The 17502-nt window shown below is 41.6% G+C and overlaps 1 protein-coding gene across 3 annotated transcripts in view; it reads right to left on the minus strand.

Annotated features, from left to right (window-relative positions):
- DNAJC2 (DnaJ heat shock protein family (Hsp40) member C2) overlaps positions 1-14486 on the minus strand; it is a 25348-nt gene extending 10862 nt beyond the window's left edge. The window contains exons 1-9 of one of the 3 annotated variants that reach the window (XM_059712756.1): positions 14226-14486; positions 11956-12146; positions 7605-7680; positions 7010-7108; positions 4330-4471; positions 2501-2581; positions 1138-1203; positions 359-450; positions 163-284 (exon numbers count right to left, since the gene is read on the minus strand). In XM_059712756.1, the coding sequence (XP_059568739.1) occupies positions 163-284; positions 359-450; positions 1138-1203; positions 2501-2581; positions 4330-4471; positions 7010-7108; positions 7605-7680; positions 11956-12146; positions 14226-14289 (933 nt within the window). In that variant the 5' untranslated portion in view covers positions 14290-14486. The remainder of the gene's footprint in view (positions 1-162; positions 285-358; positions 451-1137; positions 1204-2500; positions 2582-4329; positions 4472-7009; positions 7109-7604; positions 7681-11955; positions 12147-14225) is intronic. The other 2 variants (XM_059712755.1, XM_059712757.1) reach the window with 2 other exon arrangements.
- Positions 14487-17502: the final 3016 nt, after the last annotated feature.

Genomic DNA, 17502 nt, shown 5'->3' on the forward strand with positions numbered 1-17502 from the left:
AAAATTTGCTGGTAAAGATCCCTCTATCAATTGTACCAACTTGTCATGATTCATTTATAGTAGCAGCTAATTCTCTGCATCCAGATTATGGTTTCTAAACTAGATCTGAAAATTAAAGATTTTATGAATATTAAAGTCCAACTTCATCAAATGTCATCTTACTTTTTCTTTAGCTTCTTGCTCCTTCCGTTTTGCTTCTGCTTTTGCTTTCTTTTCTGCTTCTTTCTTGGCCTTTTCTTCTTCCTTAAATTTTTTTATTCTTGGATCACAGCTATATGCATTGTCTACCAGAAAGAAAGTTAATCTTTTGAATTTCTAACATTTAATTAAAGAACTTAAAAAAATTAATTACACTTACCAACTAATGTTCTTATTCTATTCATTTCCTCTTTTTTTCTTTGTGCCCTTGTTGCTCTGTTCTGCTTTTCAATCCATCTCCTTTCATCACGACTATAAAATAGATAATATTGGAAACAAAATATTGCTCATAGATATGACTGAAAATATAACATAATTTTATATGTAAATAATGTCTGAGAAGGTCATAATGCTATGTTATAATACTACTAACATTAATGCATGATTTTACTTATAATTAATTTGGATTAATATTTTTGGAATATTTATGTCAAACAACTTCCCAGGGAAAACTAAAATAAAACATAGGTTAAGCACCCAGAAAAAAAAGAATTCACTAAAGTGAGCTTTTCGGACAATTCTATATTCCATGGCATTTTCCTAAGTATATCTTAACCGACTACTGATCTGGCCTCATCTAGCTTAACATATGAGAGGAGGGCTCTCAAAATATCAAAAACTCATTCATATATAGTATATTTTTACATCATTACAAATACCAAAAAGGCAAATAAATATCTTCCTTGCCCAGCCATTGTGGCTCAGTGGATGAGCGTTGACCTGTGAATCAGGAGGAGGTCACAGTTCGTTCCTGGTTGGGGCACATGCCTGGGTTGCGGGCTCAATCCCCAGTAGGCAGCTTGCAGGAGGCAGCCGATCAATGATTCTCTCTCATTAATGTTTCTCTCTTTCTCTCTCTCTCGCTCTGCCTTCCTCTCTGAAATCAATAAAAATATAATTTAAATAAAATCTCCCTTTATTAATGATTGATATACATACCACTCTGCTTTTTCTTTTTCTTCTTCATCTAGGTAAGAAAATTCTCTCCAAGAATCAAAATTATACCTGTAGACAGAAATAAGTAAAATAAAAATAAATGCTTTAAAATTAACTTAGAGGTATGTAATTTTAAAAAACATTAATGGCAGCTCTGGCTGATACTGTTCATTGGTTAGAGCAGTGGTTGGCAAACTGCGGCTTGTGAGCCACATGCGGCTCTTTGGCCCCTTGAGTGTAGCGCTTCCACAAAATACCACGTGTGGGCGCGCACGTACAGTGTGACTGAAACTTCGTGGCCTGTGCGCAGAAGTCAATATTTTGTGGAAGAGCCACACTCAAGGGGCCAAAGAGCCGCAGTTTGCTGACCACTGGGTTAGAGCACCAGCCTATACATTGAAAGGTCTCAGGTTCGATTCCTGGTCAAGGGCACATAGCTGGTTTACAGGTTCAATCTCTGGCTCAGCCAGGGTGTGTGTGGGAGGTAACCAATCAATGTGTCTCTCTCACATTAATGTTTCTCTCTCTCTTCCCTCCCCCACCCTCCCTTTCACTCTCTCTAAAAATCAATGGGAAAAATATCCTTGGGTGAGGATTAACAAAACAAACAAAAACCCCAATGTTAATGCAAGTGAATGAGTTTTTTGTTTTTTTTTTAACTAAATCCCCTCCACTCCCTTCTGGTACTGAATTAACACTATGTTCAAGTCTTTTCTTCCTTTTTTAATGACATTGTATGAAAACCTAAAATATACTTATCATTCCCCTCCAGTCAAAAATCACACCTCCTTGTTAGTTCTATTAGGTTTCTCTCTCGCTGGGGACTTGTTAAGTTTTCCTTGCCTTCACCATTGCTACTCTGTCAACTCTTAAACCATCGTAGTGGTTATTTTGTAGCAACTATAACTGATAGAGCTAAATTTTGTCATTTTTGTTTTATGTGATTTTATGTTTTAATTTATCAGATATTAATGAGAAAATGCAGTGGCCATTGAATATTAAGCTTATTAAAAATTAAGAAATTAGTTATAGAGACAAAAGTACTGTTTCTTCCACACGTACTCAAGTACTTTTAATAGCAAGATAGCTAGTGAAGATGTATTTATTTTTATTCAATTCAAATGACTACTCAGTTTTAATTTTTTACCATTAGAGTGTGCATGGTATCTAGAAATCTGATTAATAGAACACATTGAAAAAACAATCATAAAAGCCTAAATATCATATAGGAGCTAATAGAGTGTTTATTAATTTCTGAACAAAGTGCTTTTGATCCCTCGATGAAGTTATGATCAAGTATTTACTGAATACTTAGTCTTTTTAAAAAAAAAAATCACAGCATCATAAAATCAGTGTATCCACTTACCAGAAAGAATAAAATGCATCTACATCTTCAAATGATGAATTCATATCACCAAGTTTAGGGACATTTTTTTTATTTGACCATCTGAAATATTAAAAGAAAATTCAATTAAAAATTTGGTACAGAAGTTCAACAGACAAATTCTTCCTCTCCCAAATCTTCCTCTCCTAGGTCCTCTAAGACTAAAGAGATGGAGCTGGAAAATTAGGAGTGGTGTGCTGAACAACACAGGTGCAATAGAGGACAAGGGTGGATAGGAATGGGTGAGGAAACAATGAAATGGTGTTTTAACCATCAGGTTATCATCAGTCTGGAAGTTACAGGGTTGTAGCAGCTGCCAGTGGCTGACTAGGAAAAACAGGCCCTGAGCCCCCTTTCCCAAGCTAACTTGGCTCCTGCCCGTAAACGGGCAGTACAGCAATCTGCAGGCCTAGCCTTTTAAAAAATGTTAAGACTCACAGAGGAAATAAATTTCCACCCCCTCATCACCACCACATTCCCCCTAAAAGTCAGACTTTTAGGTTCAGCACCTCACCCATCACATATATCACATAGTTAACAGGATCTTAAGGCTACTTACTGACTTGTTTTCCATTCTATAAAACCATTCTACAAAAAAATAATATTGTCTTTTTTTTTTTTTTACCACCTTCAATACTGTTACAAAACAAATGTGAAGAAAAAGATTAGAAGAAATATTAGACCACGCCAAATGGCTAATCAAAGTGGTTCTCAAATGTGGATGCACATTAGCATCACCTAGGAACATTAAAAACTCTACATGAATTCAAAAACTATTAAACTGAAATCACAATTAAATCACAATCTCTTTAGGTGGAACCCAGGTATCAGAAATTTTTCAGACTCTACAGTTGAATCCATTTGCAGTCCAGATGTACTCCATAAAAAACCTTTCAATGCAGATGTAACCAAAAAATTTAGAATACTGGTACACCCTATGTAAAAACTGATTTAAATAAAAGAAATTAAATATGCTTTAATCTTAAATATAAATCATCCTTAGTCAGAGAACCTTATGATAAACATATGCTCAAAAAATAGAACAAAAGCCTGGCCGGCATGGCCCGGTGGTGGAGTGTCGATCTATGAACCAGGAGGTTGCAGTTCGATTCTCTGTCAGGGCACATGCCTGGGTTGGTTGCGGGCTTGATCCCTAGTGTGAGGCATGCAGGAGGCAGCCAATCAATGATTCTCTTTCATCACTGATGATTCTCTCTTTCTTTCCCTCTCCCTTCCCCTCTGAAATCAATAAAAATATGTATATATAAAAAAAGCTTTTTTCAAGTGATAATGCGCCAAATAGAGCAATGTACCCTTTAATAAAAGAGAAACAGAAAAATAGGAAATTACTGTCATCTAAGTAACGGTATCACACTACATAAAAGCAGTCTGCCCCCAAGGAAAACTCAAAAGAAAAACATTCCATGAGTTATAAAGGAATTTCACTATGAAAAAGTAAAACTTCTGTTTAGAGAGCAAAACAGAAACCTAGAGACTATAAGAAGCAGGCCAATACAGGAATGATTTTCAACTGGTGTGCCATAAGAATTTTTAAAACATGCAGTACCCGACTATTTAGTCAGGGGCACTGACCTCTTTTCCCTTAGATTGTCAAATAAAAATATGATGACAGCCAACACAACAATAGCCGTCTGGTTATACCTATTTATTTTTTTGTCAGATCGGCAGAAAATATATTTTTTGTGTGTGCCGCAGAATTTTAGTAATTAGTTTATGTGTGCCATGAGATGAAAAAGGTTGAAAACTGCTGCAATAGAGCATAATGATCATAAGGGGATGCCTTAACTCACCTGGAATTCCTTTCAAACACTGGGGAAAACACTTCGAAGAAATTGTCTTTTGCTTCACTTTTAGAAGGAACTGAGTTATCAAAAGTAGGATCTACACTGTTAAATGCTCGTCTTTTCACTGGATCAGATAACATTTCATAAGCTGAGGAAAAAATGATAAGGTCATATTACCATGACTTGACATTTTTTTCCCTGTGAGAAAAAAAAATTCCCCTTCCTTTAAAAAAAGTCATTATTTTTCACATTTAAAATTTTATGTGCTTGGGGGGTAGAATTTAATCTAGGTGAAGAAAGCTCTAGCACTACTAGATATAATTGCACCTAACCTCGTTAAGTGGCTCTTCTGGAAGGCAAATGACAAAACAACAGTTAAAAATACTCATCCTTTGGCTTCTGGTCAAGATGGCAGCACAGGTAAATGCGGTCTCACATCCTCCCACAATCACATCAAAATTACAACTAAGTTACAAAACAGCCATCATTCAGAACCCCTGGGATCTAGCTGAACAGAAGTCATAACGATGGATGTGAAGAAGCCATGGAGACTGGTAGGAGGGGAGAGGTGGAATGGGCGGGCCCACACCAACACGTGGAGGGTAACAATCAGGAGGGCTATCTCAGCTGCAGAGGTTCCCCCTGAGGAGTGAGGGGTCCCAGCCCCACACCAGGGTCCCAGCCCAGGGTTCCAGTGCCGGGAAGAGAAGTCCCATAATTCGGGCTGTGAAAACCAGCAGGGAGGGTGGCTGAGATGAAGGCTGCTGGCGTTCCTGGTGTTCCTCTTCAAGGGCCTGCCCACAAACTTCCAGACTCACTCGCTCTGAACTCCAGCACTGGGCAGCAGTTTGAAAGTCACCAGGGACATACGGGGAGGAACTGAATTGTCTGGTATTAGGGTGAGAGCTGACGGGGCAACTTTCTCCTAGACGGAAATGCTGGCAGAGGCCACTGTTCCTTTGCTGAGGCCTCTCCCCACAGAATCAGCAGGCAGGTGGCCTATTTGAGTCTCCCCCAACCTGGCAACACTGTTCACCTTGCCCTGGTGATTTCTTGAAACCCTGTCCCACCCAGCTGTTTCTTTCCAGTGGCTTTTTCATACAAATGGCCTGTCTTCACTCGTGCTTTGGACTTCCCCAATGCTTTGGACTCTAGAAGTTTCACAAACCCCAAACAAGCAGCATATGCCTTGTAGATATTGCTAAGTGGCCCTAGACTGGCTTCAGCACACACACAGCTTTTCTCCAGGCACCTCCAAGCCCAGCAGCCACCTGCAGATTGTTTTGTGGCTCCTGCCGAGTAGCTCTAGGAAAGGCACAGGTGGTGGCTGACCTTGGCCTGCACCTCTCAGGAGGCCCCAAAGCCAGTGCACCTGGTGGACAGCTTCAGACCATGCTGAAGGACCACTCGACCACCTCCACGAGCGACACACTCGAGGCAGACTCATTAGGCACTGGAGCCCCATAGAAGCCAGTCTTGCTCTGTGGTGTTGGCCCTGTAACAGCAGATCCTCCATGGTGGTTGCGCCTAGTCCTTGAAGCCAATCCACATGGGTCACCCACCTGAAGCACCCAGGTCAGGTGACCCAAGAGGATGCGCCACTGGACTCTATAGGACACTACCACAGAAAACCACTGAAATAAGTCAGACAGAGAAATACAAATGCCATATGATTTCACTTATGTGTGGAAACCAAAAAACAAAATAAATGGACAAACAGAACAGAAACAGACTCATATAGAGAGAGAACATTTTGGAAGAGGGGTTGGTGAGATGGGTGAAAAAGTGAAGGAATTAAGAAGTACAAATTGGTTGTTACAGAATAGTCATGGGGATGTTTATAAAGTACAGCATAGGGAATATAGTCAGTAATATTGCAATAACTACGTATGGTGTCAAATAGGTTCTAGACTTATTGGGTGATCACTTCGTAAGTTATATAAATGTCTAATCTCTGGGTTGTACACCTGAACTAATATAATACTGTAAGTTAAGTGTAATTAAAAAATAAAAAATTTAGTAAGAAAACACTCATCCCTTAAGAAAACATGACTCTGAGGTAAAACAAATTGTTAGAAAATTAACTTAGATCCCCAGGTTGTGAACAATCAAAGGATCTCAGGCATCTTGAGCATTGTGTAAAAGTGGGCCAATAAGAATACATTTAAAAGGTGTGTTACAATTTTTAAAAAACTAGCATCAAAATGTAAAATCACATTTAAGGAAACGTTTAGAAATGGTGGCACCTATATTAATCTGCTTAGCAAGGAATGGTTATGTAATTACCAATAAACATTTGTGGGTCCTATATTAGGATACAAGCAACTTAATATAAATTAGCAAAACGTCTGAGGAACAGTTTAGTCCCATAAAGTATCTGAAATGAGAAAGACTTTAGTATTTTCATCATTAGATTTAACAGGTATGAATTCACCCTAGGATGAGCTTCTTAAAAAAATCATCTGGTGATCTCATTAAAATACAGATTCTGATTCAGTATAGGTCTAGGGTGGGGCCTGAGCTTCTGCATTTCTGAAAAGCTGTCAGGTGTTGCTGATGCTGCTGGTTGAGAGAACCTCACTTTGTGTAGTGAGGTTCTGGGGGAAATTACCAAAAATAACCACATGTAACTGAAAATGAGTAATCATCACTATTAGAAATGCCTAACTCTAAAATATTTCCTTACCTTTAGTTATGCAAGTGAAGTAGTCATTATCTCCTTCTTTTATTGGTTCACCAGCTGCTTTCCGTTTGTCTGGGTGATGTTTTAAAACCATTGCTTTATCTACAAAATAAGCCAGATTTAGATAATTTGTTACTTTAGACATTAAAACTAAGAAAAAAGATGAGCTAAATAGTGTTTCTAAAATCATAATGCTAATTTAAAAATATTTTGCCTATGGTAAAACATAAGCTTATTAAATGTGGAAATTAGAGAAACAAAGAATCATTTAAGAAGGGGCCTAAGTGCCAACACCTAAAGCCAATTACTGTTAACATTTTAGTGTATCTTCATAGACTTTTTTCCCCGTAAGCATATGCTTCAAAAATTTTAGGTATAATCTTATCATATATATCAGTTTATATTCTGCTTTCTTCCAACTTAACATTTTCTTGGTTCTGAAGGTAAAGGAGAGTGTGCTCATGCATTGGTATAACCATATGATACATGCGGTTCAATTTAGAATTATGGCTATAGACTATGATCCTGCACATTTTTTCAAAAGGAAAACATTTCCTATGCCAGATATCTGATTATTTCAAAATAAGTAAATACTTACGTGCTGCTTTGATCTGTCTCTGTGTAGCTTTGTATCTTACATGGCCAAGTCCAAGTACTGCATAATGATCTTGGTTCTGATAAAGACATAAAAGGGAGTCAAGTTTAAAATGCAGCAATATATACTACTATCTCTTGTGTTTTGGCACCCTGAAACAGTGCTTCCCAAAGATGTTCCCATGATAGAAGTCCAGTGAGACATTCTGTATAAAATGGGTTCTGTGGTCATTTAAGTTTGGGAAATGCAGACTCTTGTATAGCCTTTTTGATGATTTGATGCACATAAGCCTAATAAAGGCTCTGAGAAGTTCTGCAATTAAGAAAACAGAAATCTGTAAAACCCAGCATTTTCCAAGCTTACTTGACCATAGAACCCCTTTTCCTCTTAAAATCTATTAACATACTATGGCCATTCTTAAATGAAAGTGTAGCCAGGAAGATTTCAGAGCTGAAGAGAGCATCACAGCAGCCCTAGGCAAAAACCAGGAGCCACAGTGACCAAAGAAGGTAGGTTAAATGGAAATTTTGAGAAAGCGAGGGATGAGGCTTCTCTCAATAGAAGTACCTCTTTCATTTCTGCTTTGGTTAACAGCATTGCAAATTTAGAAGCTGGGGTAGCAACTCGAGTGAAGGCTCCTTACAGAACTCTAGTACTGGAGAATGAGTGGGAAGGAAGGGGAGTTACGAGCATAAAAGAGGAGAAAAAAGTCAAATAAGGCTGATGGTTTCCCTTCAAACTCAGGATTGCAAATTTCATAGGGATTGGCCCTTTATCAGACCTGGCAACCATACTTCTTCAGTTAGTTCACCTTTCCACTCACTAAGATTACTATTACATACCTTCTGTCTTCTGGTCTTTCTTTAAACCTTATAGACTCTTCTCAACCCTCTCATCAATGTCCGTGCCTCTTGCTTAATAAAAAACTTAAGTTACACTATCAAATTCCAGCTTCTTTCTACCATCCTACCTGCATCCATACATTTTCCCCCCCTTTCCCTTTATTCATAATTGAGAAAGCCTGTCCTACCAAAACAAATTACTCCTTCGTCTTGGTTCTGAATACCACCTTTTCTAAGGCTCCTCAAATACTAGCATCTTTCAGCTATCTCCTAATTTCAACTGGGTTATTTTCATCATTATAAAAAGATGCTCTATTATATCTCATCTTTAAAAACACAAAACAAAAACAAAACCTTTCCCGGACCCCTTTTCCAGCTACCATCCTATTTTTCAGCTGCCTATCAAAGTTGAACTTCTTTTTAAAAAAATATATTTTTATTGATTTCACAGAAGAGAGAGAGAGAGAGAGAAACATCAATGATGAGAGAATCATTGATCGGCTGCCTCCTGCACGTCACACACTGGGGATTGAGCCTGATCTCCTGGTTCATAGGTCAATGCTCAACCACTGAGCCACATGGGCTGGGCAAAGCTAAATTCCTTGAAGAAGCTGTCTCCTCTAGCATTAATTTTCAAACCACTCCAATCTGGTTCAGCTCTGTCCACTTCTAGCCCAGGTGCTACAAAGTTGCTCTTTTCAATATCAATTTCCAGGTACCAAATCCAAGATCACCTATCTGCCCTCACTTGGCTTCAACTCCTATTGGCAGCACAACCAACTCTTTTTATTGAAACGTTATCTTCCTTTAGTTTCTGTAAATCCATTATGTTTTCCTCCCACCGATCAGTAGCTTTTTCAGTCATTTTTACTAGTTAATCAATGATCTGCAAAGCTCAGTCCTGAGGTTTCTTTTTGTCTCTCTATACTTTGATCCTAGGTGACCTGATTGAATGTTGGCCTGGAATATGGTAAGAATCGTGTAAATGTTCATGACTCCCCATTTCTGTCCCTCCTCCACCTCCCTAAGTTCTTAAAGACTGCCAGTGCTTCAAACTCTAATGTGGCTTTTCACTGAGGACCACTACTCCTGACTTCCTCGCCCCTCCCTCATTCATTCTGTTCCAACCACTTGCCTTTTCTCGGTTCCTGGAACATTCCAAACTTCTTTCTGCCTCAGCACAAGCTCTCTGCACAGAATGCCACTCTCCCTGATCTTTGCAAATCATCCAGGTTTCATCTTAAATGTCAGTTCCATTGGTCTTCCCCACCTACTCAGTCTAAGACAGTCATCTGAACACTCCATCACTCTGTTGTTCTTTGCCCAGCACTTAGTGGCCACGTTCCTGATTGCTTGCTTATTATCTGTTTCCTCACTGGAATATAAGGTTTGTGGAAGCAGCAATACTGTCTTATTCAGCACCCTTAAAAAATATCTGAAACACACAGCAGGTGCTTGATCCCGATTTGTTGAATGAAACAATTAAAAGAATGTATGAGCTCCGCCACCTCGCTCTGATGTCATCTACTCTTTTCTATACCAAAGATCTTCTCCATTCTTTCTTCCTTTTCTCTCTTGTCGCTCTTAATGCCCTCCAATTCTATGTCCTCCTGACCCTTCCTTTCCCTCAAGTTACTGTTTTCTCTACAACCCAGCTTTGAAAGAGTATTTTACACTTAGGTCTCTTTTTTATTACCTCCTAATAACTCTTCAACCCACTGCAATTTCTTGCTACCCCAATCATTTCACTAGAACGGCTTTCACGGTGGTCACCTGAACTTCGTTGGCCAAACCCAGGGGCTTTTTATCTTTATTTATGTTATGTGGTTGACCTAAAAGCAGTGACACTGGTGATTGTGTTTTCTTCTTGTGACTTCCTCCTCCCTTAGTTTTTGAAAGAGTATAGTGCCTGATGTTTAATGAAACTTTGTTAAGCAAATTTTTTTTGTCTTCCTTCTACTTCTTTTACTCTTCTTAGTATCCTTTGCTGTTTCTCCTCCTGTAATCACCCTTAAATATCTATCAGTGCTGTGCTCCTCAGTGTTGTTCTTTTCTTTTAAAACTGATCATGAAGCCAGGAGAATCAAGTCACACTTTCGGAGTGCTCATATACTTTTCTAAGTGCTTTATACATATGCCTTACCTCATTTAACACTCATTTCAATCAATGAGATAGGAACTCTTATTACATACTATTTATTTTGAATTTATCAGATGTCCAAGCACTAGTTAAGTGCCTTATATGCATCATTTCACTAATCTTCACTATAATCCTCTGAGCTGTTAACAATATCATTGTACCAATAAGGGAAATGAGGTGCACAGATGTCAGGTAACTTTCCCAAGGTCCCAGCACACTAAATGGGCAGAATCAGATTTGAATTCAGGCACTCTAATTCCAAAGTCTGTACACTTAAGTATTATACTAGCACCAACTTAAGCAATAATACCTATTTGTCTATATTCTTCTCCTTGGCTGATGTCATTCAATTTCCCACAGCCTCACCTATCACCTATGTGTCAACGACTTGCAAATGCTTTTTGCCTCTAACCTTTGCAGAGCCATGAATCAATTTCTAACCACCTAATAGACAACTTGACCAGTATGTTACCAGAACCTCGATTTTGACATAACCAAATTTGAACACAAACAGCACTCCCCACAAACTTCCTTTTCCTGCATCCCAGTGTTGGTAACAAGCCCAAACGCACAGAGGTCTTCTGAATACATTCCCTTCTCTTGTGACACACAGACGAGGTCAAAACTTCTCAAGGCTACCCCCCTCACCCCCCAAATTTATCCCCTCTTCCTCAAAACCCAGTCACAAATTTAATTCAAGCATCAGGCATTCATTTGAAGGCTTAAGTTATTGCATTAGGCCTATACTAGCAAATTATTCACTTCCCCTCCAGACCTGCCCTCCCTTTTCAAGCAATTTTCTGTGCTGCCAGGAGAATTACTTTTCTAAAATTAGCTTAGAAACTTGTAATGACTTCCTACTGCCCTGAAATAAAATTCCTTCCTTAGCATGGCATAAAAAGGACACTACACAGTTTGATCTAGAGAAGCGGTTGCCAACCGGTGGTCCGCGAGGTCCGAAAGATTGGTGACCGCTGATCTAGTCTGTTTTAGGTGGAATTTCTCACCACCTTACCTCAAGAACAACCCTTAATTTTAACTAATCCCCAAAAGGTGGTACATATTCTTTTACGCGTTTGTGTTTTTGCATCTCTATTCCTTCTGCCCAGAATACCTTTTCTCCCTTCTTTGCTTCACAAGCTGCCTCTCATCCTTTTAAGACCAGCTCAAACATCATCTTCCCTGTGAGGCCTTCCTGGACGTCTTCAGCAGAAAGAGTACCCTATGCTGGTGCGATCCCACTGAGGCTCAACAATGAAAAGGTGCCCAACTGCAGCCTCTTAGAGCGTGGTTTATTAATGGAGGACTCATGAGAAAACTGCCCGTGTCTAGCACAGCATCTGGCTGAACAAAAGGTTCAGCTGTTCAATACCTTCCAGTCCTTGGGATCAAGCGTCTTCAGCATGGGAAATTCTTCTAACTGCAACTCTTCATCTTCTGATTCCTCTGATAACTCTTTCTTATCCTCCAGTTCCTGAAAAGAGGCAGAAGCATTTCTGTTTCTCCTCTTAACAAAAGCTTCAAACCATCTTCCCACAGGTTCAACTTGACAGAGTGTTGAGGCTGTGATTGAAAGTGTTAAGAGAGGCTTCAATGTATTGCACGGAATAAATCTGTTTCAAGGCACTGCGATCAAAACAGTGACAGCATCACAATATAACTTTAAAACCACCAACTAAGAAAACGGCTGCAATAATCCAGCTAACATGAGGGTTGGCAATGAATTTACAGAGTATTCAATAAACCTCTTGCACTTAGCTGAGAAAACAAAACATGAACCAATGTCAACAATAATCCACCACTCTTCTGGGGATCTGAGAAGGTGAGGAACAGGGAGAAATGTTGCAAACTTGCTAGCCTTGTCAAAAACAAGACAACCTTCTAAAAACAACTAGCAGTATCTTAATTTAAAAACCCTGATTTGTCCTGACAGACAATGGTCCGGCAGCGAAGGGGACTTAAACCAACGGCCCGAGTGGAGCAGGCTCTGCCTGAAGTCAGAGGCGCTGGAGTTCGGCGGTCCCCGCTGGTGGCTCCGCGAAATGAGCCAGAGATGCCTCCAACTCACAACGGAGCCGGCATCTACCTGACACGGCTCCTTGGAGGACTGACGGACAAACCCAGGGAGCACTTCGGAGCAAGGCTTTCCCATTGCTCCTGGGCAGGGAGGGTAAGTCACTGTCAATCTGCACGTTCACATTTCAAAAAATGTAATTTAGGTCAGGGAAGAAAAGTTAACATCTTAATGCCGATGTCATATTCCATCTGAAAGCACAAGCCTTACTTTGCTCAGCTATCAATTACTCAGATGTAAATACTCCTTGTACCCAACGCCACACTGTTCTAAAAATAACTGAGTTTTTATGTTTTGATGAGCTTTGGAAATGAAGATTTCCTCTACCATACACAGGAGAGGATTCAAACCGTAATGTTCAGTAAGTACTGCCCTTCCCACGTGGCTCAGTGGTTGGGCCTCGACCTATGAACCAGGAGGCCGAGGTTCAATTCCCAGTCAGAGCACGTGCCCGGTTGCGGTTCGATCCCCAGCGGGGAGCGTGCAGACGGCAGCCGATCAATGATTCCCGCTCATCACTGATGTTTCTCTCTCTCGCTCCCTCTCTCTTCCTCTCCGAAACCAATAAACATATATATGTACTATCTGTGTAGTGTGACTTTGTTTTCTTACCATGCTTGTTTGTGTTTTTTTAAAAATATATTTTATTGATTTTTTTACAGAGAGGAAGGGAGAGGGAACCTGGGACCCTTCAGTCCGCAGGCCGACGCTCTATCCACCGAGCCAAACCGGTCAGGGCGCTTGTTTGGTTTTTAAATCCGCACCTGAGGACACGCTTGTTGATGTGCGAGAGGAAAGAAAGAGAGGCACATCCATCCGCTGCTTCCCTGTGCCCGGAGCGGGGCTCCAAGCCGCAGCCGGGCAGGTGCTCTGCCGGGACCGGGACCCGCGGCCTCCCGGACCGGAGGCGCCGACCACTGGGCACACTGGTGGTGTGCGCACGAATGCAACACGTGCCGCGATACACGCTCCGGACCGCATCCGACAAGCGCGTCCCGAGCGGCCGCAGTGGCTCGCGCAGGTCGCTGGGCCGGAGACGAGCTCAGCGTCCGCGGCATCACCTGCCTGACCCTCGGCACCGGCGCGCTGCACGGCCGGGCCGCGCTGACGTCTCCCGGCGGCTCCCCGCGGCGGCCCGGGCCAGGGTCTCTCTCCTGAGCACGGGGACCGGCTCTGAGGTATGACAGTTGAAAAACAAAGCGGGGCGAACGGAGAGAGGGGGAAGGTGTCCAGCACCAGCAGCAAAGGCGGGTCCGACCCCGCGCCCTGGCAGCTCGCCGCGGGCATCAGGGTCCCGGAGGGTTCGGTCCCGAACCGCTCGGCCCAACCCATGAGTCAGCGGCCGCGAGGAGAGAGAAATGTGTCGGGGCAGAAAAGAGGCGCCCCCTCCCTCGCAGTTTGGGGCAGGGTTGCTGTCTAGCGGGGAGCGGAAAGGCGCTCGTCACGGCCCCACAGGACCGGGAGCTAGTCGCCAGGGGCCGGGGCTGAGGGATTTCGGGGTCGCGGAAGTGGAGGGCTGCGGCAGGGGGGCCGAGGCGGGACGGAGCCGGGGTTGAGTGGACACGTACCGGAGGTCAGAGCGTGGGTGATGGCGGTGCCCTGGCCCTCCGCAGCGCTCGGCAGGAGCAGCATGGTGGCGCCGGGGCCCGCCCCGCGGGCGCAGCGGCTCGGTCCCGGGCGGAGCGCGCTGCGCGTTCCAGTTCCACCTCCCGGTCCGAGCCTCGCGCCTTGGCTCCACGACGCCCAGGAACCGGCGCCTGGAGACAACTAGGAACTACTTCCGGGTTGGATCTCTCGAGTGTATTGGGGCCATTTGACCCCCAAGCCCGCCGCCAGCGTGTGCGGCAGCCTGGTGCGTCCACTGATTCAGTTCCGGCTGGGTACCAAGACTCAGGAGAGAAAGATTCCTAGACTCATCAGTTCCCAGGTAAAAAGGATGACAAAATTTTCCTCGTCCAGGTGCAAAATGTAGAGCATAATTTTCTAAAAGCAGTTGTTACTATATTCTTTTTGCTTTTGTTATTCCTATTTATACTTGTCTGAACCTAACCACTGGAGCTCTACTTGCATAATCAAAATGGAAAAGATGTGTTTGCATTGAGAATGATTCTAGTTTATACATCCGTAGAGAATTCTGTGGATTACATATACCTGTAGTGCATTTGTGTTTACCTAAATAATAATAGCAGCTAACATTTTTGTGCTGTAACTAAGTAATTTACTTACATCATTTAGTTTAATCCTCATAATTTTTGGAGAAGAAACTCTTTTCTATCTAGTGTTAGATTCTAATAAAAAGCCAGCAACTTTTTCTCCTGCTCTAAAGCATGAAGTTTTCTGTCAAGATTTTCCCAGTTACAGGACTCTGGAACTTAATTTTGTAATGTGTAATAAAATCAGTTGTACTCCTACTAGATGATTCCTTCTTGTACTGGGGTCAAAAGCAAGAACTAGCAAAAGGAAACCAGTGGGTGAAGATTCACTCCTTTAATTCCCCCATTCAGTCTGGAATAGGTAGAGCAAAAAAGAAGGCATGATGTACTATTCTTTGGGAAAAAGCATCATAAACTAACTAATTATTCTCTGAGAATTACATTTTACTGTTAAATATATTGAATTTTACTGAATGACAAAATAGTCACTCCAAAATTGACATTTCAAAAACTAAGCTAATCATCTCTCCTAATCCTCTTCCTGACTCATCAACCTCTGTGAAAAGAGGCTCTAAGTCTCAAAATAACCTGACTCCACTTTCTTAATATTAGTCATTTTTTCACCCACCTCTCCCATCCATTCTCACCATCACTCTAAGGCCATAAAAGGTACTTTTTTGAGAGAGAGAGAGAGAGAGAGAGAGAGGGAGAGAGAGAAAGAGAGAGAGAGAAGAGGGAGAAGAGAGTGGCTGAGAGAAACATCAAGGCGAGAGAGAGAGAGACATCGATTGGTTGCTAACTGCATGTGCCCTGACTGGGGCTGGGGATTGAACCTGCAACCCAGGTACATGTGTTGACCTCAAACCTGAGACCCTTTAGTCCGTCCCTGAAGCTCTAACTACTGAGCAAAACCAGTTAGGGCAAGGATACTTTTTTAAAAAGTGTGGTAAAATTTCCATAATGAAAATTAATATCGTAACCATTTTAAAGTGTAAAGGTTAGTAGCATTAAGTACAGTAACTGTATTGTTCAGTCAATCTCCAGAACCCTTTTCATCTTGCAAAACTGGATCTCTATACCCATTTAACAACTCCCTATTTCCATCCCCCCCCCCTCCCTGCAACCACCATTCTACTTTCTGTCTCTATGAATTTTACCCTGTGTACCTCATACAAGTTGAATCATATAATCTTTGTCATTTTTGTGACTTATTTACTCATTTAGCACAATGTCTCACAATTGTGGTATGTACCAGAATAATATTTGTTTGTATGTATATTTTATTCATCTATTCATCTGTTGATTGGGTTGCTTTTGCTTTTTGGCGATTTTGAATAATGCTTCTATGAACAAAGAAATGCAAATATCTCTTGAAGGTCCTGTTTTCAATTCCTTTGGGTATATACCCAGAACTACAATTGCTGGATCATATGGCAATTTCATTTTTAATTTCCCATAGTAGTTACACCATTTTACTTCCCCATGAACTGTACAAGGTTTCCATTTTCTCAACATCTTCATCAACACTTTTCTTTTTCTCTTTTTTATAGTCACCATTCTAGTGAGTATGAGGTGATATCTCATGGTTTTGATTCATTTTCCCCTATTGCTAGTGATGTTGAGCATCTTTTCATGTGCTTGCTGGGAACTTACTAGTATATGATCTTTGGAGAGATGTCTATTCAAGTCTATCCCTCCCCCTTGTTTTTTGTTAATCCTTACTTGAGGATATTTTTCCCATTGATTTTTCTTTTAGTGAGAGTGGAGGGGGTGGGGTGAGAGAAACATCAATGTGGGAGAGACACAAGGATTGGTACCCCCTCCCGGCTGCCCCAACCTCCCCAACGCACCTGACTGGGATGGGGAATGGAACCTGCAACCCAGGTACATGCCCTTGACCGGGAATCAAACTTGCAACCCTTCCCTGCGTAGGTTGATGCAGTAACCACAGAGCAACACTGGCCAGGGCGCATTTACAAGTTTTATCGCCGGTTGTTTGCTTTCTTGTTGAGTTGTAGTTCATTTTATATTCTGGATATTACCTATTATCACATGATTTGCTATATCTTCTCCTATCCTGTACTCCTATCCTCTCCTTTTCATGTTGCGTCCTCTAATACTCAGAAGAGCCAGACTTTATTTCTAAATTCTACAATTGTTTCCTAATTGCTCTCTTCATCCCTCATCTCCCAAACTCACTTCTTTCAAAACTGCTCTTTTCCCCGACTTCTTTGTATCTGAGAATGGTACCACTCTGCTTTAGTAGCAGGTTCAAAAATTGAAAGCAGCCCTAGCAGGTTTAGCTCAGTGGATAGCGCGTCAGCCTGCGGACTGAAGGGTCCCCGATGGATTCCGGTGAAGAGCACCTGCCGGGTTGTGGCCTTGATCCCCCCTAGGGGGTGTGAGGGAGGCAGCCAATCAATGATTCACTCTCATCATTGATGTTTCTATCTCTCTCCCCCTCTCCCTTCTTCTCTGAAATCAATAAAAATACATTTTTAAAAATTGAAAACATTTGCCTGCCCATCCTGAGTTAACTCAGGTTTATAACTCAAGGTAAACAGAAGGTAAGCCCCTCTTTACCTCCACCCTGCTTGTTGATCTAGCCACTGTTATTGCATATTTAACATGCTGTTATTTAAGCAATAAAACACTGTTATTTAAAGCCTCCGCCATAGTGTGAAGTAAAGGC

This window comes from Myotis daubentonii, chromosome 10 (genome assembly GCF_963259705.1).
Source record: "Myotis daubentonii chromosome 10, mMyoDau2.1, whole genome shotgun sequence".
NCBI classification, from domain to species: Eukaryota; Metazoa; Chordata; class Mammalia; order Chiroptera; family Vespertilionidae; genus Myotis; species Myotis daubentonii.